Raw genomic sequence first — 24,573 nt, forward strand, 5'->3', positions numbered from 1 at the left:
TAAGAAGTTTTAAAGCGTAGCTGCTTAAAATATATCTCTGTTGTTGTAAACTAATGTTTCTGGGTGTACTGTACCTTTGTGTCATTTGAAATATTTTGTTTTAAGAACGGTCTGTATCAAGCACCTAGGTCTGGGGGGAGAAAAATAGCACAAATGCTTCTGGAGAGTTGTCATGATGCGCAATATTGATGGAGGGAAGAAGGGAAACTCACTACCAGGTTAGGTGTTTGGGCTGTTCTGAAGTGGCACTGATAGAGCGAGTTGAACACGTTTATTTTTTTCTTTAAAACAAGTGGTAGCCTTCACTAACCTTCTACTGGCTTTTTCTAATATTTATTGAAGTACTGTAACTTCTTAGCTTTGTGGAGTAGCTATTGCTGGAAAATTATGACTATGGGCTTTATTACTAAGTCATAGATGAACACAGTAACTGGGAAAGGCTTCCATTTCATCTTTGGTAGGCAATTTGCTTTTCTTTAAGTTTTTTCCTTCATTTATAGCAACTAAAAACTCCTTAGAGTCATTCATGATATTTGTTTTCTCTTTTACTTCATTCAGCTCTTTATCATCATTGGAAATAAGAGAGCAAATAGTTTTTGGGCAGGAAATCTTCCTCCAGATGAAGAACTGCACATGGATGCCCCTGCAGAACAAAGGATTGCATTCATTACACAAAAATACAAAGAGGGAAAATTCAGGAAAGCACCTTTTCCTTACAAAACCAAGGAACAATTGAACAAGGTAACACTAGAATGAATAAGCTCTTACCATAACTTTTGTACTGAATTGTATCTGTGGGCATTTTAGTCATCTTGTTAAACTGCTGAGAAAACAAATTTAAAATCCTGAATAACAGAGCTGAATAAGGCCTGCTAGGGAAGCCTTTGCAGGAGTCATTCCATCACTTCTTACTTTTCCAGTTTGTTTGTGAAAAGTTATGGTACCTATGTTGTGCCTGTAATAAGTACGCCAGAGTGATCAATAAATACACATCTTTATTTTTTTTTCCAAATGCGCACTTCAGTGAAAATTGGAATGAAAATTCCCACTTCAGTTCTTTTGATTCCTTCTTAATATGTTTTTTAATATAATATATGTCTGACATCTATCATTCCAATATGTTAGATGATTTGGTGTTATCAGCAGTCAAAGTAGCTCATGCATGCTTTTATAGTGGCTTGTAATTAACAGAAATGAAATAAGCTAAAATTAATGAAATGATGAAAAATGTGAGTTCTAATGCTTCCTTTTGTACAAATAACACAGTTAAATTGCCTACAGTTGTAAAGTGGAAAATGCTAATTATCAACTTCTGCATAGCTTTGTGTCCATTTGACTGACTTGTACTATCTACTGATTTCAGTCATGACTGCTTTAGGTTTTTGAGTATGGAGGAGTTAAAAATGCATATATTTTACAGAGCTAATTCATTCGATTACATATTAGTGAAATTGTCTCAAAGAATGTACGGAGATTGTGGGGGAGGTGATATCATTTAAAAGTTATTGTGCTCTGAACTAGTGAAAGTGGTGAGGCACTGGAACAGGTTACCTAGTGGTGTGGTTGATGCCCCGTCACAGGAGACTTTCAAAGCGAGGCTGGATAAGGCCTTGGGCAAGCTGATCTAGCCATGGTGTCCCTGTTCACTGCAGGGGAGTCGGACTAGACGGCCTTCAGAGGTCTCTTCCAACTCTAAGGATTCTATGATACTATAAACTAGAGAGGTGTCATGTTTAAAAAATACATTGAATCAAAAACATGTTAGAGGAGTTATTATAGATAAGAAGTCAAAGCAAAGATGTTTAAAATACTGCCATCTTTAAAACTCATCCACTCGAATTATATAACTGTCTCTCTGTATATATTTTAAATTTTCTGCATTTCATGGGAATCAGGAAACATTTTTAGGCTTTATTGGGAACCATTCATCTTTGAAAAATAGTACATTTGGATTATAATTATTAATTTATTAATAACAGTTGTACAATTCTTTTGTACTGTAACTGCTGACTACAAGTAGAATAGCTTTTTGTGGTTTACAAGCTTGATTTTTTTCTAAAATCATTCCTGATATGGAGGTGTCTGTGTAATCGTTTAACTACTGGGAAATGTAATGATGGAATTCTCTATAGAGACATGAAATTACCATGAAGGCCAATGGCATCCTGGCTTGTATCAGAAATAGTGTTGCCAGTAGGAGTAGGGAAGTCATTGTCCCTCTGTGCTCAGCTCTGGTGAGGCCGCACCTCGAGTACTGTGTCCAGTTTTGAGCCCCTCCTTGCAAGAAAGACCCTTGAGGCCCTGGAGCGTGTTCCGAGGAGGGTGATGATGCTGGTGAGGGGTCTGGAGCACAGGCCTTATGAGGAATGGCTGAGGGAGCTGGGATTGTTCAGTCTGGAGAAGAGGAGGCTCAGGGGAGACCTTATCGCTCTCTATAACTACCTGAAGGGAGGTTGTAGTGAGCTGGGGGTGAGCCTCTTCTCTCTTGTAACTAGTGACAGGACGAGGGGGAATGGCTTCAAGTTGTGCCAGGGGAGATTTAGGCTGGACATTAGGAAATACTACTTTTCTGAAAGAGTGGTCATGTGCTGGAACAGGCTGCCCAGGGAGGTGGTTGAATCACCATCTTTGGAGGTGTTCAAGAAATGTTTAAACATTGTGTTGAGGGACATGGTTTAGTGGGGTTATATTGGTGACAAGTGGGTGGTTGGACTGGATGATCTTGTAGGTCTTTTCCTTGGAGATTCTATGATCATCTTTTGCCTACTGGATGCCATGTGTTTATTAGAGTAATTGAATTTTAGAACACTTTTGTGTTGAGTGACTTCTGTCTTAATCATTTAGGAAAAGTTCATCCAATAGCAAAGTAATTTAAATACATTTTAAATTGTAGAATTTTTTATTGAATAGATTGCTTTAATTGCATAGGTGCTGCTGGTTTTAAGGTTTAGGAAAAAAATCTCAAAAAAAAATAAGATTTCTTCAGGTTTTTCTGTCTTCATGCATAGGAAAAGAACTTGATTTTCTAGGATGTGTTGAAATCTTTAAATCTCAAGGAAGTTCATCAAGTATAGAGATACCTTAAGGAATAGTTGCCTTACTGACTGTGACCTTGACTTTGAAAAAATACCTACGATTTCAGCCTATTTCCTCCTAATAGCATTCAAGGATGTCTCTTTGGTTGAACTTTTGAGGTCTGGAATAAGTAGTTTTCCTCAGTGGTTTGGTATGTGAAGAAAAATGAGGAGAGGGAAAGAATTTTTCATATAAATAAACAATGAATTGCCCCCCACTGTTGTATTAATTCATGTTAACATGCCCAAGGGAAACAAGTGGCAGCAAAACCTTGCAGGACTTGGAGTAGTGATGTTTTTCTTCTTGGTTGTTGCTGGGTATTTTTGTTTGTAGATTTAGACTGTTATTCATGATTCCTGCTGATTCCCTCTGTTTATGGAACTAGAAAATGAAGGAGTTCTATATCAAATGTGAAAGAACTTGTATCTAAATTACAAATACTTGTTGCCTGTAACTTTCTAATCTAAACATACTTCTTATTTTCCCTCTCACATGATAAGGCCCTGTGTGCTGCTGTAGTTAAACAAGATGTGCTAGAAACTCTGATGCTTCTGTTCAGTGGGGCTGATGTAATGTGTGCTACTGGTGATCCTGTTTACAGTACTCCATACTTACTAGCCAAGAAAGCTGGACAAAGGCTGCAAATGGAATTCCTCTACCATAATAAGTTCTCAGGTAGGATATATTCTGTTTGTTTTGATCTTCTAATTTTATACTGAGCAAATGAGAAGTGAAAAATTCAGAAGAAAACTGGTGTTGAGTTGAACAATAATAGGGGACAGAGCAACATAGCATTCATTGTATTTTAGCAAACAGCATATGTAATTGTGGATGTTACTTCCATTTTACTTAGACATCAAGTTTAGTTCTTCAAAAGATGATGATAAAGCCTACAATGACTCATACCCCAATATGCTCATTTATAATACAGGAGAAAAACATCATCTGCTTTGTTTGTATTATCAGACTTTTTACCAGAAGAATGGGTTAATAGAATCAAAAAATCAAAAATATTTCTAGGGTTTTTTTCTTACAAGTTATTTAAACTGATATCTGCCTTTACTGTGCACAGACTCATCTGCTGTCATAAATTCTTCTCCTAAAATACAACTCTTCTCTTTAGCCTGTAGTAGAATCTATCCTAGAAAACTACCCTTTTTCTGGTCATAACCACTGTTACAGCTTGGAGCACATGATAAACATTGGCCCTGGATGTCAACAGGCCTGGTCACAGTGTATGACATTTTTCAGGCACTTAAATATTTTTAAAATATAGTTCTAGCGAATCAGTTTTTGGTACCCATAAAATCAATTTTTGGTATGAATGTGCTTGAACTTCCCTTTTTAAAGGATTTTCAAGTACCTGAAGAAGTCTGGGATTGAAAGTTTACACACAGATTTATACCGGAAAAAATTAGCTATGCTGATCCAGAAGGCACTTTGGACATACTTTCCATTGTCTCGTGCAAGTCTGCAAAGTGGCACTTGATAGGCAGACCTCAAATTCTTTTTTAGTAGTTGTTGCATGGAAAAGGCAGAGAAGTTTGGCAGAAAGTAAGCCCCCCTTGTGTTCCAGCTTCTCAGATATCAGAGGGGCTTGGGACAGTTGAACTTAGATTCTGAGCAAATCTGCTAACGACCAGGTTTTTGGATCTTATGTTGCTTAGGGAACTATCATGGAATGGATTATCCACCACATTCTACCCTGGAGGTTTACCTTCTCTCGAGAGGAGAACCTATCTATAAGTTATCTCTAGTAAAGTAAATATTCTACTTAATACACCCTGAGACTATAGTCACGTAAGCATCACAATATTTAACAGGAGCTAGGGAGGTCACATGCAGTCTTGTTATTAGGGGCTCTAAGACAGCTCACTATTTATGGGTTAAGATGATTGACTCATAGTATTAAGCAGAACTGCATTATTACACCTGAACAAGGCCTTAGCCATAACAGCCATACAAGAGGAGGAGGTTGAGGGTAGGGGGGAGCATACTTCCAGAGTGAGAAATGCTGGACGGACGAACTTAGAGCTTCCCAGAGCAAACGAGGTGCTTTTTTTTTTTTTTTTTTTTTTTGGCCTGAGCCCAAGTTTTGTCAGAAATGACAGGCATTGGATCCTTGGTCATGGAGCTCAATCACTATGCACCATGCACACGTGCAGGTATGGTGGGTTTTTGAGTGTTTTTTTTTTTGTGTGTGTGTGTGTGTGCTTGCTTTTTTGTTGTTGTTGTTGTTGTTGTTTTTTTCCCCAAGGCTGTAGAAAGAAGTTTGCTTCTTTTGGATGTGTCTTTTCTATTTGTGGTCTTTCAGCCAAGGCAGTATTGCTGTGTGCTGGAGCTGGTGTTTTTTCCTTCTCTTCAGAGAAAAGATGTCATGACAGGATCGCAGTGATTCTCTGAATCATCATCTGTCTACTGCCAGAGTTTGTGGTGAGCTTCTAGATAAGCCCACAAGAGAAACAGTTCCCTTCTGTTCAAGTATGTTACAATAAGGGGTGAAAATAAGAGCATAGTACACTAGGAAACCGTATTAGGTTATGCTGACAAACAGACAAGCAGTGGTAGACAATGGCAATGTGGTAACTAAAGTAACCTATTTTTGATGAATATGTAAGAATTTTAATTATAAAAGTAGACAAATTGTAATATGCATCTGTTCTAAAGTAAAGATCTTACAGAGCAACTGTGAATCTGTAGATATGCAGGTACATGGAAAAGCAGTTATAACTGATAGTAGAGGAAGTTTAAGTTTTATTTACTCCTTTGTCTTTTAATAGATTTCCCAAACAATGATACCAGTTTTGAAAGTGGCTTCTCTGAAGATTCTTCACATTCCACCTTTCTGTGTGAATTTCTATACAAAGTTTCTTCTAATTCAACCAAGCTTCTTACAGAGAAGAAATTAAAAGAAGGTATTTCACTTTTACTTTATGCATTTGAATAATACATGAATATGCATGATATAGATTAATTTGGCTCTTTTCAACTTCTTACATTACTTTTACTTTTAAAAAGATAAAATGTCTTTGATGTGACATGTCCTCTTTTGATTTTGCAGACTTCTGTCAGATAAAGTAAATCCTTGTCTTAGTATCTTTGTTCAGAGGTTGACAGAAGAAGGAAATTAAACTAGTGAATAATTTTTCAGTTAACAACAATTATTGATAAATAAAAGTATTACAAATACTTCTCCCTTTAATTATAACTGGGAGGATGCTGCTAGCTGACAAAAGTATCTTCCGTTTGAAATTATAATATTCCTGAAATAATCTAAAAAGCATTCCCAACTTTTCAGTAAGTTCAATTGGAAAACAACTGGAATATAGCTCAAGCTTGCAAATTTTAAGAAGTATCCTGAGTGGAAAAGGGCAAATCTAAAAAAAATTTATAACAGATTAAGCTTTGTGGTGTGCAAATCTGTGCTTTGTCATAGTAGATATCATCAACAATCATTCTTATAGGACTATTATTTTAAGAGAGACAGATCAACAGGTAATTTTTCTTTTTTATTCCTGTGTTTTTCTTCCATCTAAATAAACAAATGTCTGTTTTTAAAATATGAGCTAGTTTCTGATTTAAACTTTTTCTTGAGAAAATCTTGATGAAGCATTTCTGTATGCCGATATCCATATTCTGATGGTTTTATGTTTTTAAGATCCTCAGTGGAGATTAGTCACATATAGATCTCCCACTTAAAAGAGTATTTAAAGTATCTGTCTGTTATTGTTGGTCCTAATAGTCAAAAGTATGGACAGGTCATCAGAACTAATTCCCAGCTGAGGCATTCAAACAGTTGTTGGTAAAGATATGAGGGAAGAGTCCTGGGCTGCTGCTGGACAGGACTTTATTGTGGATTGCTCTGAAACTGGACTGAGTTGATTCAGGGAAGAAAGAAATTAACCACAAACCTCTTGTGTTAACTGCTGTGTGTGTATGATTATATATGCATGTGTATATAACATACGTATATGTATGTATGTGGCTCTGAAAGTAATGTCTCCTATTTATTTCCATGGAAATAGCAACAGATACAAAAAGCACAATTACACTATTTGGTGGAGCCAATTCTCAGCTACAAAATATCGTTGCTAGGAAAATGTTGCCTCCGCAGTTCATCTTTCATCATGTCAATGGGTATCATTTTTTCAGCATGGAAGAATTCAGTGACACATCTTTGCTTCATATGCACTTCCATGTCAGACACCATTTTGTCAGACTGCCCCCCTGCTGCCATCTGTCAAATGGCAACAAAATTTAATGGAATGTTATGTCAGTGGAAAGGTTCAACCTCTACTGCCATATCACCCACATTTGCCTCTTACATCGTGGGACAACTTAGTAAGATAGGAGGCATTACTTTTGGAGCAGCTCTGGGATATGTATGCTTTTATCATTTAGAAGCAAACAAATCAAAAAAACAGTACTGAGATGAATGAAGTACAGATACAAGGTAATACTGCTGGTGACTCTTCAAATGGAGTAGTACATTAGAAGTGCAGTTTAAGTTTGTAAATAGATACAGATTGAAAAGTTATCTATAAATGCTCACAGAATGTCTTCTGTTGTGCTTTTTGCGGAGATGCAGAAGGCAAGCATAAGTCAGCATCACTAGTAAGATAACTATTAAAAATAGTTAATATTAAAAAACAACGGAATTTTGTCAATCTTCCATCATAATTTTTAGCGGACAAAAATGAAATTGCTTTGAGAGCTTGTAGTCTATTTCTTATCAGTTCACTTAGTACTTGGAGGAATATATGGTGAGTTGAAAGGAGCCAAATTTCCCTCAACTCAGGTTTTGGCCATGGAGATTATGCTAGTGACCTGCAGATAGATGTTCTGCTCTTTGTTGCTGTTGTTTGTATTTGTTTGCTTTACTTTTGATGTAATGTCAGTTTACCCGTGTGTTTGTCTAAACTGATGTTCCTAGATTGGGTGAAAGATATGTTTCCCAACTGAAAACCATTCACAGGTTTAGTAGACAAATGACAAACAGGACAGGGGAGGAAGATGTAACGTCATCCCTTTAATAAGGCTAACAACAACAACAACAAAATTACAGTTTTGAATTAGAAACTGCTTTTATCTGAGGACTCTAATATGACCAATTTTTTTAAACTACAATTTACAACATAAAACATGCAATCTTTTTTCCCCACCTGTACTGCTTTTGTTCATCAAGGACTGTTTTCTATCGTTATAAAATCTGACTGACATGAAATAATCTGTAATGTGCATATCCCATATTGTTGGGAATAGATGTGTATATATATATATTTGTGTACGTTTTGTATACAAAAGTAAGTTACATATTATTACTTTGTATTACTTACTATCTTTAGAAAATAGTTTGATGGTTATCATAAAAAATGTGTAGGAGATAAAGTCTGAGTTCTCTCTTTGGCCTGTGGAGACTCAAATGAGAAAATACCCCCCCAAGAGTGATCCAGAGAATGATCCATGTTAGAGAATGGAAAGGAACCTGTCAGCTGAAGTAGCTGTGACTTGCTACTAACTGAACTCTGACTGGGCCAGAGAGGGATCACTTGCTCCTAACTGGGGATTCGATTACTTGTCTAATTTTTGGACCCTACCACAGAGTGGATTTTTTAATTGCAATTTGTGGAAGGGGCTTTCAGCCATAATCCATTTGATCTCTCTTAATTCTAAATTAGTGCTATAAGTTCAAAATTTCCTTCTGTGTTACAAATTTCCTTCTGAGGCAGTTGACAGCCTTGCCTTTGGTGCCAAGGGCTGAACATTTAAATGCTTTGTTTGTCATCACAGACAACTTGCGGTATCCCCTTGTGCGCTGACCCCTAAATGCAAAACGAAACTCAAGAAATGATTCAGTGATTCATAAAAGCTAGGTACAGCATCTGGAAACACAGTGTATTTTTTTGGGGAAAGTTATTGATAGTTAATACCTGTTGATGATCAGCAGGAAGAAAGCTCATTGCTGCTATTCATTGCTATGCAATGTATCAGAAAAATAAAGGTTAGATATTTGGTCTGAGTTTGATTTTTCTGCTTCTGTTTTTTGTGAAAAAGTTTTAATGGAGTTCTGTTAAAAGCAATAGTATTCTAAAATTATTCTTGAAATTTCTAATAGTTTATTCAGTTTCCGAGCAGTGAGCTATTTTGTAGAATGGGTGCACTTTGGGGTAGGGAATGGAGGAAAATAATCAAACCCATCAAATATTATGCTCAGCTCCTGTAAACCTATATGCCTTCAAATACTTGTTCTTATGTGTATTTTAGTATTCCAATGCCTATTTAGATAGAATACAGATAGAACTAGATAGAAATTAGCATGATATTCAATAAAAACTAATAAAATATTATCCAGACACTTTTAAAAACACGTATGACTCATAGAAAATGACATAAAAAATGAATTGGGTGAAATACCAGACTTGCTCAGCATCTGTGCATTATCACATGTTGAAAGCACTGAGTAATTAGCATCCTGTAAACCACAGTGTTGCTTAAATGAATTTAACCTTGCCACGTACATGTAAGAATAGCAACAATAGAGATCTCCAGCTCATTCTAATATGAACATGCCATCCTGAAACAGCTATAGCTACCATTTGTATATGATCTTTCCATTTATCTACCCCCGTATCTAGGCATAAATTCTGTACGATTTCATTATTATGTGACACTTGGACCTGCAGTAGGAGAGAATTGAGTTCAGCTGCAGATATATCTTGAAAAGGTTGTTCTATTAGTTTGTTTCTTCTCCAGTTTGACATCCTACTCTATTTTGGTAGCACATCTTTAAAAATATTTTTGTCAATGTTAAATAACATCTTGTAGTGTTGTCTTTGTTTTCTTCATAGTGCACGACGGATATAAGCTCTATCATGCATGACTCTTTAAATTTTGTAATATAATGTTTCAAAATATTTTCTTAAACTACCACATGCTAGAGTTTCTCTATGTTGAATAGTATCTATCAACTCAGACCTTGAATTCCTTGCCCACTGAAGTCAATGAGACTGAGATTTCAACATAAATGTACTACTGTTACAGTAGAGCTGTGTATCCTGTGAGGCAACTTCTGTAGAAGGAGGTAATTTGTTTTTTATTAAACCAACTGACTTCTCTATTATTTCTTTAACCACAGATTGCAACAAAAGATGGTGCACTTTGGAAAGTGGCTTTCTGAGCTACTATGAAAACGATAAAGCTACCACTCCTAATGGTATGCTTGACATCAGCGAAGTTATCTGTCTTGTAGTGCACAAGTCGGAGTACTTTTTAAACAGAGGGTAGGTTCCAAAGTTAATAATTCAGCAAATAAACTTAGACATTTCCAATATTCTATTATAGGTTTTCAGTGCCTTTCATTTTGTTCCTGAATTTTGAACATGCAATTTAGAAAAAAGCTGAATTATTTTATATTGACTTCAAGAAATAAGTATAAGTGGTATTTGTGTTTGGTGTTTGTTGTTTTTTTTTTAATAGTGACATAATGAAAATATTAGGGTAACTTTAAAAGGGCAGCATAAATTAGATGTGTCTATTTCTTATTAAAACTGAAATGCGTGTTCTCAGTGCTTAAAAGATGACATGGTGATAAATTGAAAAATTAGTACTCATTTTTACTTCTAGGACTGACCTCAAGTCAAAACTTTTGCTTTGTTTTTTTCTGATAATAACACAATATAGTTCTCCATAATCTTTTTAGTTTTGATCTGTCAACCTTCGAATTCTGTCCTCAACTGCAGAGGACAGTGTAACTGCTGAACACTAGGTTAGTTTGAAGATAACATTTTTTCTTTGTCTTGCTTTTCTTTTATAACTCTCACACATCCACTTGTAACATTAAAACCTCACACAGATTCATCTAAGTCTGAGTTGCATCCCAGTGATTGTTGATTTATTTCGGGTAACGTTTGTTGAAACAAACACTTCAGTGTGTACTTTGGAACTGTCTAAAAAATCCATAGCATTTCTTTTGAAATTTCTGTGTCTGTGTGTATGCATGTAAAATAACAAGATCTTTCTGTGGTATAGTACTGTAGTATTTGTAGCTACAAAGCTGAAGTGTCTGGAGGAAAAAAAAAAAAAAGGACAGTCTGTTCATTAGGTTTCTAGAATGTATAAAGGAAAAAAAGAGCCTTACCCACTACAAAGTGTGTCCAGAAAGGAGAGATCCTGAAAAATGGTGATGTGTCAACATGGTATGAAATACAGTGGAAATGATCTTCACTAATCAATGATTAGCATAACTTTGTGGTATCTGGAAAAAATATATATATATACTTTTTTTTTTCTGTCATGGAATATAATTTATTTCTTGCTACATCTGCAAACGGTTCTGCTTCAGGATATTACCTAAATTAAAAACTTATTGGCAGAATACTTAAGGGAATGACTAATCTCCTAATGTGCTTCATCTGAGATTGGGTAGTTATAGGAGAAGCTTCTCTAAGTTTGATATTTTGTGTAGTGAAACATTCTGTCCTTAAAATGAATATTCTACTAGTCTCAACAAAGTCCTTACATATAATTTCTGAAATACTCATTGAGAATGAAAGAACTAATCTATGTTCAGTTTTCCAGATATAGAGAAACCTCAGTCTCCAGTACTGAAAGGAAATAGCATTCTTAATCTGTTTGGATTCTAGGGAGAGATCATACAGACAATCACACTAAAATGACAAACCTTCGGGTCAGTCTTTAACATAAATGAAGTTCAACAAAATATTGCTTTTCAAATTCTACCTGACTTCAAATGAATTGCTTTCTTTCTTTCTTTTTTCATTAAATATTTGACAGTTGAAAAAGAAAAAGCAGGGTCCATCTGCTTAAATAGTTAATTTTATTTTTTTTTTAAGAGCTACAGTAACTTCAAAGACTAGTCATAAACATGCAAGAACCAAACTGGTTCTGGTGTTGGTGGAAGCAGGTGGTACAAGGACTGTCAGTTGCTGTGTATGTCATCCCTGGAACTTTTGGTGAATGATAGGAAATGCCTCTTTCATGAGAAGGCTGGTGGGAAACAGAAATAGGTTGCCAAAAGAAACAGGAGAGTCTCCATTCTTGAAGGTTTTCAAGGCTTGGCTAGACAAAACCACTACTGGTTTGATTTATGATTAGTAGTATTCCCACTTTGATCAGGAGATTAGATCAAATGGTATCTAGAAGACCATGTCAACCATTTCTATGATTCTATGATAAGTTGTTCACAACTTCCTATTCAGTGCCTTGGTCTGCTTAAACTCAGACGTTTTCAAACCATTACAACGACATACTTGCTGAGATCACATGCAAGTTAAAAATAAAGTATTGCCTCTGAATTTTAATGACTATGTTTAAGCATTTTTATTGATTTCAGAATTTATGAAAAAAATGTTATGGAGTAGCTTCTAAACACATAATCTGTTAATTATCTTTGTTGCATATATAAGATTATGTATGAGATTGGAGGAGAAATTGATTCCGTTCCATCAATATGTAACAATGGAACAGTGGAGAGAAATTGAGTTTGTGTATGTCTACTGTTATGAAGACTAAATACTGTTACCATTTTCCTCCTGCTTGCTTTAGGGACATCTTTTCCTTTGAAATCTATTTAATGTCAGAACGCGTTTTTCTGTTTGGAGCTGAAACTGCATATTCACAAAGAAAATGGACTTGGGCAATAGCTAAGGTAATACTGATAATTACTATTTCCAGTTAGGCCAGGAGCCTTTGCACAACTAATAAAATAGCCATGATAGGTAAAAATCCTCTGAGAAGCCATTCTTGATGAATACAAGGGGTCCTGGTGGACAACAGGTTGGCCATGAGCCAGCAGGTGCCCTTGTGGCCAAGAAGGCCAATGGTATCCAGGGGTACATTAAAAAGAGAGTGGTCAGCAGGTTCAGGGAGGTGATACTCCCCCTCTACTCTGCCCTTGTGAGGCCACATTTAAAATACCGTGTCCAGTTCTGGACCAGTTCATAAGGCAGGGATCCCCTAGAAAGAGTCCAGCAGAAGGCCACAAAAATAATACAGGGCCTGGAGCATCTCCTGTATGAGGAAAGGCTGATTAACCTGGGTCTGTTCAGCCTGGGGAAAAGGTTGAGAGGAGATCTGATAAATGTTTATAAATATCTGATGGGAGATGGGAGACAAATGGATGAGGCCAGGCTCTTCTCATTGGTGGGTAGAGGTAGGACAAGGAGCAATGGACTAAAGCTTGAGCATAGGAAGTTCCGTACTAACATGTGGAAGAACTTCTTTACAGTAAGGGAGATGGAGCACTGGAACAGGTTGCCCAGAGAGGCTGTGGATTCTTCTTCTATGGAAATATTCAAGACCCATCCGGACACCTCTCTGTGCAACCTATTGTAAGGTATCTGCTTTAGCAGAGGTGTTGACTTTGATGATCTCTTGAGGTCCCTTCCAACCCCTGCAATTCTGTGTAATACAGCTTTATGTCATGTGTAACAGTTTCCTGTGCAACAGGAAAAAATACTTCTGTGATTTAATGCTTGTAACAAGATAATACAATGAAGTGAAAAAGGAATTGAAACAACATTTTAATGTTGACCTTAAGAATATGTTAATGGTGCTGTATTGTGACAGGTACTGTGTGAAATTATTTCAGTTAAGTTATTCATAGTTGCAATTCTGTTCCTTTGTTTTCTGAAACACAACTCACAAAGCAGTACGAAATGTGATATAGTACCAAATGATAACAGTCACATTACCTGTTAAAACAACTGTAGCTTAAAAACCAAAAATACTTAGATTGTGGGCTCTGAATGGATAAAAATCTGCTATACTTGATTTTATCATTTTAATTTAATGTGTATATAGTTTTATGAGTGATAAATCTGAAAAGTTTTCTTTTTGTGGTTTTCATCTTTTAACCTTACAGGTCTGCAATGTCTATTTTATTGGGGGAAGAGACTTTTTTTTTTTTTCATCTAACTCACTCTGTCTTGTTTGGTAGCATTTTGTTCCCCCTGTAGCTGAATGCTTATTAGAGCGGGACTGTGACCTGATTGGCCAGCTGTACTACAAAGATTGCCATAACCTGGATCAATGGAGAAAAGGCTGGTTTGCTATAGAAAAGTCAAGTCTTCATTTTTGTCTTGAAATGGAGAATGCTCAAGAAGATTCCATATATCTAAGGAGGCTACAAGAACTAAGTAAGAATTTTGCTTAACATCTAGAATGCAGGAAATACTCTACTGTTAAGGACGTAGCTGTTACATTTTAAAATCACAAACACTGGGGATCTCGCTGACCATTCCTTTGTATGAGCCAGATGCTCTCTCAACTCCTGTCTAAATATGGTGTAAATCACGTTGTCTTGGATATTTTTTCCCCTACTTGGTATAGACTTCCACAGCTTCTTAATGAATGAAGACAAGTTTTGTTCCAGTTGCAGCATTGACTTTCTTAAAATGGTACGGAGTTGAATAATAATATATGACCTTTTGGGATTATTGTCTCATATTTTTGACACTGCAGAAATGCTAACTGCAGAACGTGTTCTTGAGATGATTGACAGGCCTAGTTTAAAATACTCAAATGTACTGGAAAAAATTATAATTCTCTAGGAGAAATGCTTCACAGACTAATAGATTTTTTTCTGATACTAAAAACATTCTTTTCTCCATATCATGATGTGGAATAGATAAGAATATTTATACAAATGGTCTTCCATGACCCTTTTTGAATCAGGACCTGTAATGCTTCGAATCCTGCTTAAACATATTTACCCTACTTGTTTTTATATTGAGCAAGGAAATGTTATTTGCTACGTTATAAGGGAAGCTAAAAATAAAGACTTTATGTTGAAGTAACATAGACAAAGGAGATAATTTAGCTTTTTATTGATGATGCTCTTTGCAAATGCTGTCAGACTATGGACTGCTTTTACAGGAACTTTCCTAAATGCCACTGGGTTTTCTATTGTTGATTTACACTTATTATACACTTATATTATTATTTACCACCTTATATTTGCTATTAATAATGCCAGAAGGGAGGTTTTTAATCAGGAATACTTTTGTGACTTTATATATCTCTGAAAATTTGTGAATATTTTTATCTTGATTTGGAATTAAAAGTTTAGGCAGTAGGAGAACTGTTTCTGATATTACTTTTGGTTAATCTTACCTTTTAATCATACGTATGTCCAAGTCTGCTTGTATCTCAAATATAGAAACATAACAAACATATAGCTTTTGATTGAATTTTTTGCCTATATTCTGATTATTACATGATATTTCTACATATTTATATTTTTTAGAAATAACAGTGCTCCTATCTTTTCTCTGAATTTCTTTGATTTCTGGTTTCCCCAAAATAAAGCTGCTCCACTGTTAAAAAGACCAAACTGTATAACTGAAACATGTCAAGTAATGAAATATCAGCGGAAGTACAGTCACTTACCTTCTTGACATTTAACTCAGTGAATGTAAATGAGGCCAGGAGTGTGATGCAGAATCACATGACATGCATCAGAATTTTTATTGAGCTTCATGGACGTTTAGACATTAGCTTTCTTGACTAGTTGAGATAAAATGTGGATGATCTATAAAATCTAAACATTGGTAGGATTTTTCAAGATTTCTCAACATTTTGAATCATATTTAATTTATCTTTTTTAGCATAGTGCATGGTACTATTTTATAAGCACTGTTATTGAAAACTACCCAGATATGTTATCTCTATTATGCATAATATAGGTCTTTTTACAATGCATAGATGTAGTTGGTTTTTTTTGCTTGTTTGTTTTTAAACAGGAATAGCATAAAACAACGTAAAAAAGGTGGGCAGTGATCTTCACTGTGTACTTGAATTTCCTTTAAGATATTTTATTATAAATAACTGCAACTATGAATCTGCAAGTAGATTAATGGATTTAAAAATCCATTTTTCTTTTGAATCACATCCTCTAAAACTCACCTCTACAAATTTAATTTAAATACAGATACGTTTTTCACATTTAAAATTCCCTATTAACCTGTTTTTACCATTTTCTTTATTACTTTTTCTTGTAAACTTCATTGTATTGTGCTCTGTTGTGGAATTTTGTTCTGGTTATCAAGTAGCATTTTATATTTGATACATTTAAGTATTCTATGCACCTTTTGTCACTGAAGATCACTTTGAAAGCACATCTGTTGTTGTATATATATTTATTTGTATATCACACAAACGTGTACTTTGTTTTCAGCAATCAGTAGTGTGATGCGAAATGGAGAAAAGTTAGATGTCCTGCTGCTTGTTGAAAAAGGAAGGTAAGGTCCCCAAAGTAGCCTTGATCTATTTTTTTTATCAACATTTTAGAATTCCTGATCAGTCATGGTGCTTTCTTCACTTGTGGTGGCTAGAATGAGCAAATTTGAAGACGACTTAAAGGATGGAAAGACTCTGTGCATTAACTGCATTTCATGTCCATGTCAAGAGGCATAATATATCAGTAGTTTTACTGTGAATTCAATGTGTTGTAATATCAATTACCTGCAAAATGAACTGGGTTTTTTGTGCGTTTTTTTTTAAGCTGTCAAGTTGGGGTATATTTTACCTCAGAGTTGAAAATAATCTTATTTACGTGATAGTTTAATCTGTATGGACAACATATTTTGCTAGAGTGCTTTATTCTGAAATGCACAGTGTACAGTGATATTTGATAAAAATTGATTACATTCTGAAGCCAGGAAAAACGTGGGCTTTACAAGACATGGGAGCTTTAGTGTAATTATGTGTGCATTTAACTACGTCTGTAAGAGAGCTTCTTGCTCTTCTATTACTAGTGATATGTGGAAAACTGTGTCTAATCTTAGCTGAAAGTGGATAGCTTAATTAAATGTAGTTTTTCCACTGAGAGAATTATTCCTAGTCAGATTAATCTGTCAGTAACTGTTTCTTCATAAGGTTCTAACATCTTTTAGTGTGTAAAGGAAGAATACTTCTAAAACATTTGTGGAGAGTAACTCTGGACAGTTTATCACATCTCAGTTTATCACTCTTTTGTCCCAGAATTCCGTATCTAAATCTGTGCTGATCGAGATCAACAGGGTATGTATGTGTTCCCTGGTTAACCCCATTGTAATACCTGATCTCAGCAGCACACTACCTTCAAACAAACAAACAAACAAAAAAACATCCTTGAGAAGTAAACATGATCTATGTCTGCTTCCATATTGGTTTTAGTTTTGCTGAGATAGCTATCAAATGTAGTGATACAGGAGGTTGAAACTTAGTGAAGTACATTTTTCTGCCTCATATGTGGATGCTAATTTAAAGATGAAAGTAAATTTGTTGAAAATAACTACTATTTTGTAATAGATTCTTTTTAAAGTTCAGTGATGGATTATTGAGCAAGCATCTGTGTAAGAACTGATGCAGTGTTTACACAGACTTCTGAATAGCTGATAAGAGGTTAATGAAGACCAATTTCTTGCCTCTCTGCTGAGGAAACATAAAAAGCAGATGCCTTGGAAATCTATTTAGAATGAGAGAAAACTGTTGGAGAAAGTTGTTGTAACTTGTTTTCTTTTAATAAATTCTAACTCTTCCTAAGACACTATTTACATTCCAGAATTCAGTGAGGTGATGTAGATCATAACTATGATCTAATGATCTATGATCTGATGCAGATCATAACTATGATCTACATAACTATAACAACTTATGTGGGTGGGAAATGACTAAATATAAAATCACTTTTATCTTCAGACTCGATTTTTGTATATGGAAACAAAACCAGCAGCATTCCTTTTGCCCGTTGAAACGCTAGGGAAATTAATTAATATCTCTTGGAAGTCAATGTCATCTCAATGATATATCATAGTTCCTAGGTTTTCCTTTTTTTGTCTGTTATTTTATATCAGTACTTGTCTAATTTGTTTTGATTAGGTAGGGTCTCTTCAAGTGATAAATCTATATACTGTGCTACTGGCAACTTTCACATTGATTTATTAGTCACTTCAATCTATGATGAGTGATATAATCTCAAAAATCATTATGTTAAGAACGAATTTGAAGTAAAACAAATAAGATTTGTTCCAGATTTAAGGAAAGTTCAAAAATAAAATAAATACCACTCAGGAAACCTTGCAACACTTTTTTTTTTTTATGTACGGAATTAAATGTTGTCAGTGTCCTACCTCACTGAATTTTATTAGAAGAAATTATGAAAGTACCTTGAGAATTTTCCTGCTGAAGCTCATACCATTCTTGTGTTGCTTTTGTTACTGACTTTGCTGTCTAAGTTCCCTTTTATTAAACATACTTATACCCTGCCCTACCCCAGCACACCAAATCCAGTCATTGGATTTGATTAATTAGGGAAGATTGAACATTAGATATATCATACACTTTTTATTTTGATAATTTTTACTTGGTTGCTGTGGATAAAAGGATGATTTAAGTTGTTACAAACAAACTTCTTATTAATGAGTGACTGCTTACACAAATAAACATCTAAAGAATCATAAAAACTTCAAGTCTTACTGCTGAAATAATTATACTGTAATAAATCCAATTAATTCTGGACTTCTAAATACTTAGTAAATTTATGTTTCTGTTAAATTCATGGGGTACATAAACTGACTGTTTTTCTCATCCATAAGTACTCAGAGGAAGTTTACGGTTGATTTGGGAATGCAATGTGTATAAAGCTTTCCAGCTTGTGTAAAATATATAAGAGTTCAGAAAGAATACCACCAGAGAACACCTGAGATTTTTCTGAATTCTTAAGTGTGAATTCAGTTGCTCTCTCTTCTTTTGATCCCTTTCTCCTCTGATTTTTACTTTGAAAACAAATAAACAGCAAGATCATATTTGGCATGTTCAGTGACAGAAGACTACTAACTCAGGAATAAGAGGGGGTAATCATACTGTATTGTTGTACATTGCGAAGTACTATTATATCGTGAAAGGCTAAGCCAGCCTAGTACATTTTCAAAATACCAAAACTGTTTTTTTCTTTTTTTTTTTTTGAAGATATTTGAAGTAGTGTGCTTCCTAAATTTTCACAATAATCCTAGACTTTTATAAAATGCTGGAATAGTTTCAAATCTCTAAGATGTTTTGTTTGCATTTTGGTGTCTTTAGTAAAGTAAATTAAAGCAGGAACACGCTCTCGGTTATGACATCCACTGAAATTTTATTGCCCTCTGACTGCTGTTAGAACATATCCTAAAACCTTTTAGAACTACCTCCAACTCAGCTGGAAACCCTGACTTCTTACAATGCTGTTTTCTGATGCCATAATCAGATGGTCATTTGCCTTCTCATGTGTTCTGCTCTCATAGTTATGTGATCTTCATTTCTTCCTAGAAGTGGCAAACCATATTCTAGATTTCATTCTGACACTTACTTCTGTCACACAGAGATATCCTTTGGTTTATTTCATAAACAGTCTTTTTCTTTGTAGATTCATCTTTCCTATTTTTTTTTATTTTTTATTTTTTTTACAAATTTCTGAAGTGATTGGTGATGCTCAGTCTCTTGCCATCCAAATGGAAACTGCGTAGTATCTACTCCTGTAGATTCTCCTGTGTGGTTAAACAGAAGTTAGTAGAGGGATCTGTACACTGAGAAGAAAGGTGTCTGAAGACACAGTAATTATTAGATACATATTCTCTGTATAAAATTAAATGCTATATCTGTAATACTATACTTTAAGGAAAAACAGTTGTGTAGACAGTTAAGTTTCAAATTTTTTTTCTCTATTTTTTTTTTCTCTATAATCACTTAAGCTCTCTTAGGTATCAGTGTATGTTTTCAGTGCATAATTTGATCCATATGCTGGTGGCTTGTTTTTTTTTTTCTGTTGCATTTCTCTTTAGTTAGCAGTTAATATAGATAATAAATCTTCCCTACAAACTAGCATGATTTCCTTTATTCTGATTGTTCCGTAATTGCATTGCTTTGTTGTTATCCCTTTTATGATTGCAATGAGAGTTCTTTTAAAATATAGTTAAAAGTACACAATTGTAGGGTTAGGGAATAAACTATACTAATACGACTCAGATGAGTGAAATGACTTGTGCTTCTAGTATTATGTCCTGGTCATAAGGCCCTTAATATCCTTTGAAGAAATATTACTGACTGTTGTTATAGATGTCTAATTATGTGGGTGGCTCCAAAAGTAATGCCTCTTCTTTGTTTCCATAGAAACTATAAAAAAAATACAAAGAGCACAATAACATTGATAGAGCAAATTCTCAGCTACAAAACGCTGTTTTTCAGCATACTCACTATTAGCTCACTCATTATTAGATATGCATTTTTGCTGGCAATGAACAAGAGCCTGCATGCTGTATTCGTAACAATCTGCACCAGCAGAGGTGACCTGCTGTTGCCACTGCTGAAATGTACCACCCACCACATCGCATCCACTGTTTAGTATCAGCGAGAGTCTATGCATATCAACGGGTGAAATTTTTTCTTCATAGAGGAATTCAGCATCACACTTTTATTTCATGCACACTTCCATGGCAGATGCCATTTTGCCAGACTGCCCCTCTGCTGCCATCTGTCACATGACAACAAAATGTAAAAGATTATTGGTGGGGAGATTCCACCTCTTCTATGATGCCACCAACATCTGCCTCTGACGTAGTGGGACAGAAAAATAGGAGGCATCTCTTTCAGAGCAGCCTGCTTATTATTGGAATTTCCATGCTTTAGTTGCAATTTTATTATTTTTACACAATTTGATAATAGCGTGTGTCATCTCAGTACCTTCATTTTCAGACGCATAGATTTGCTTGAAACATACATATGATTCAGATGTAGGATCACTTGAAAATTGTCTGAAGGCACTGAGTTCTGCTAATGTTTCTCACGCTTACTCCCTTCAGTCCTTACCCAGAATCACTTAATATCATTGCTCTCTTGATGCAGAGCTGTGCATCAGAGCATACTGGCATAACTAATATTTCTGGACTTTGCAGGATGTGCCAATTAAGATGGGCCTAGAGATCAGCCAGCAATCTTTGCCCTGTTGCAGATGAAGTTTGTTCATGTATTTTGTCTGTCTAACTACCAGGGCAAAAAGATGCTGATGGCAGTCCATGGCGATGTTGAAAAGGTAACAGTAGCTGCCTTGATGTTAAGACTAGCTAATCTTTGACTCCTGCAGTCATTTGTGCCAATTCAATTGCTTCAGTTTACTGAGGCTGAGATCTACACTGAAGGAGGGATTTCATGTTTGCTTAGTACTTGAATTATGAATTTCTTGAGTATGGACTACATATGCTTCAAATGTAACAGGGTAAACACTCTGCCATTATTCATATGTAATCATAACTGCTAATGTTTTTATGAAGTGTGTGCTCTTTGTCAATTTTCTTTTTTTAATTGGAAGAAGTAGTGCATAAAGCATTGAGTTTGTACTGTAGGAATGTCTTTTAGGTTGGAGTTCCTGTGCAAAGGTATTGTTAGTTTGCATGAATGGTAGACCTTTGTAAATCCTTTGTAAATGTTACAGTAAAAAAAAAAAAAAATCTTTCAAATGTGATTACTTCTGTAAGCTTAGAAGCATTCCTAACATTTTATTACTTAGGTGGTACATGGGATATCAATGCACTTCAGTCTGCATTAATGTATTTAGCCTGAAGACTTATATTTAATATGACTTTATATTTTCATTATCACAAGCATTTCAGTGAGAAATGTATATATTTCCTTTTACTACTGTCTGCTGAAAGCTCTGTGTAAGAAATGGTGGCATTAGCACGAACAGCAGAAACAAAATCTGTATAACTGTCTATTACTTTATGGTGTTCTGTAGAAGACTTCCAGTCTGCTTTAAGGGAAGTCCCACCTTCCCACTCGTAACTATTTCCTTTTCTCACCACCTTCCAGTCAACGGTTTACGGGCATTAGGCCCGATTCCGTGATGAAGGGGACGGGGGACCCACGGGCCCACGTCCCGGGAAAAAGGGGAAAGGGGAAAAGGGTAGGGAGATGGCCCTGAGAGCAAAGAACAGCGGCAACAATCTGAGGAGAAACAAACTAATTTACTAAATAAAATATCGGAATGCAAAACAACACACTATAATACAATATAATTACAACTTAAGCTGATAAATCCAATACAGAGAGAGAGAATGTCCCAAAATCAAGGTAGGCCTTACTCTACTACCGACAATAAGACGGCCGGAGAGCGAGGTGCTGCCAAGACGAGAGACGGCGGAAAAAGGGATGAGGTCTCGTGATCTGCAAGTTTTTATACTGTGAGCTTTTATCTTTTTCCTCCGGCTGGAAAATGGTAACAGAGGAGCAAAGTGCCGTGGGGAATGTAGTAGTCCTTCTCCTCTGAGAACCAGGTACATTCACTACATGATGTTATGATGTGGAGTACCAATAACCGAAAATCATAAAACCATGACAGGATCAAAAAATAAGTTTCCAAGTTGGACAAAGTTTTGTCAAGTTTGGCTGAAAGTGTTAAAATTGAAAGGAAGGCGTATACTTCTTATTTGTATATTGCTGCATGCTCTGAATTCTGAACCGATTGAGAAATTGATTGAATTTCCCCTTCTTCCTGCTTCTCTTTTATGGAGTTGTAAAAGCTGAAATTGCTTTCTGTCTTATCTGACTTTCTTGTGTGGCTGCTCTGGAATTTTTTTTGACTGAACAACAGTAATAATCTTTTGGATAACAATTAGTTGCCTTCTTTGAACAACCTAAGTAATGCAGTATTGTCCAAATTTATATTTTTTTTACCAGCAACTTCTTGTTCATGAATATAGGACTGCTACCTAAAAATACACTGCTTTTTCTTTGATAATTATTAAGAAAACTCTTTGTCCATAATTTAAGTTGATAGTTTTTCAAATTTTAGAAAACAATGGCAGAAAAATCATTTGGTAGTTCTGATACTTTTTTTTTTTTGTGATTTATTGAGTAGAAGATAGGAAGATCCATAGAAATCAGGATATTCTTTTTCACGTAGTTTAGGTAATTCATATATTACAAAGGTGGGTTGGCAGGCTAGACTTAGACTTTCACATCACTGTGTAAAAACATAGGTATGCCTAGCATACCTAATGTCAACATTGAAGTTCAGTATACTACTCAATCATTGATATACAACTGTTGCCCATTTCTTTCTTTAGAAGTAATATTATTTTCACTACTTCCTGTATGTAATTCCTTACATTAAGGAAAGTATTCTTTTGAGCCTTCAGTTTCTCCTTTTGCGTAATAGTGTAATGTGAATCCAGCTGTTCTGCAGAGGTGGGAAAAAAGTAACATACGTGCGTGCCTTGTGTTGGGAAGCAACATAAGTCTCTTATTATTCATAGTCTTAACCTCTACTGATCTGTGAATAATACTACTGAAGAAATATTGTAACATTCATTGACAGACTCTGTTTCTACTCAAGCTGTTTAATTTCCTCTGTGTATGGTAATGGCAATACTAGAATACGTCAGGGTGATATGATTTTTTGGAAGCTGATGCTTGAGAACTGCTTATGTAGGATATCCATTCTGACAGGTCTTCAGAAAATGTTTTAATGTATTGAGTTAGGCACACTCATTCTACTGTAAAAGTTTGAGAGCTTTATGCAAATTACTGATTTTTCTCAATGGAAAACAGTTTGAGTGTTTCTTCTAGCCAGACATGTGTGATTAATATGACTTTCAATGCCAAGAAGCGGAGATTTTTTAAAAGGGGTCTTCAGGAAGCCAAAATATTTCAGTATATCTTCCTGTGCTGCTGAATAGCTAAATCTGTATGGTGGATCCTGAGAACACTTCAGATCTTGGGTCCGTGTTTGTACTTTGACTACATCCTTACTTCCTGTCAAGATAAGAAAGTTAAAATGAAAATGCAAAACAAAAAGGTGCAGATGAAAAACAAAACAACAAAAAAAGGAATCTGAAGAAAGTAGTGTAAATGAATTTCAGAAGAATATTTAAAATTTTCCTGATTAGAAAATACATTATTCTTAAAGAAAATGTGTCCCTTACATTTCTTTAGTGGTAGATGAACAGTATGTGTATAGAAAAGATTGGTAGACTAACTTAAAACAATTGTTTTTTATGTGCATGCATGTAGGTTAGCATATACTCTTAAACTGTTCAGTTCTGTGGCTTTCCCTAGAAGCTATCCTGACAATGGTTTAAAAATAAAAACAAATAAAAATAAAATACAAATAAAACAAAAAAAAAACCAAATAAAAAATAAAATAAAATAAAAAACAAATAAAAATAAAAACAAACCAAGAAACTTATTGTAGCATGTTTAAGAAAATCAGAACAGGACCATGCTTTGAGGTAAACAGGCAATTAAACAGTTGTGCTATTTTACCTCAACTTTCAGTTACTTCATATATGCTCTTTACTTTTTTAGATGCATAATTTCCCAAGCATGATTCTTTTGATCCACGTGAAGGAAGGAAGTTCAGTATGTCTCTTCTATTCTATAGAGAAGTGGGGTGGAAAGTAGAAAAGAAGGAAAGTCTGTGAATCTTTTATCTCCTGCTTAACTCTGACTTGGGCATATGAGCGCAGG

The 24,573-nt window shown here is 35.2% G+C and overlaps 1 protein-coding gene across 5 annotated transcripts in view; it reads left to right on the forward strand.

Moving 5' to 3' along the window:
- ARAP2 (ArfGAP with RhoGAP domain, ankyrin repeat and PH domain 2) overlaps nt 1–24,573 on the forward strand; it is a 132,414-nt gene that overhangs the window by 61,799 nt on the left and 46,042 nt on the right. For all 5 annotated transcript variants that reach the window (XM_021395387.1, XM_021395386.1, XM_021395385.1 and 2 more), the window contains exons 13-19: nt 559–741; nt 3,576–3,750; nt 5,856–5,990; nt 10,211–10,355; nt 12,640–12,742; nt 14,033–14,231; nt 16,271–16,334. In XM_021395387.1, the coding sequence (XP_021251062.1) occupies nt 559–741; nt 3,576–3,750; nt 5,856–5,990; nt 10,211–10,355; nt 12,640–12,742; nt 14,033–14,231; nt 16,271–16,334 (1,004 nt within the window). The remainder of the gene's footprint in view (nt 1–558; nt 742–3,575; nt 3,751–5,855; nt 5,991–10,210; nt 10,356–12,639; nt 12,743–14,032; nt 14,232–16,270; nt 16,335–24,573) is intronic.

This window comes from Numida meleagris, chromosome 4 (assembly GCF_002078875.1).
Source record: "Numida meleagris isolate 19003 breed g44 Domestic line chromosome 4, NumMel1.0, whole genome shotgun sequence".
Lineage (NCBI taxonomy): Eukaryota > Metazoa > Chordata > Aves > Galliformes > Numididae > Numida > Numida meleagris.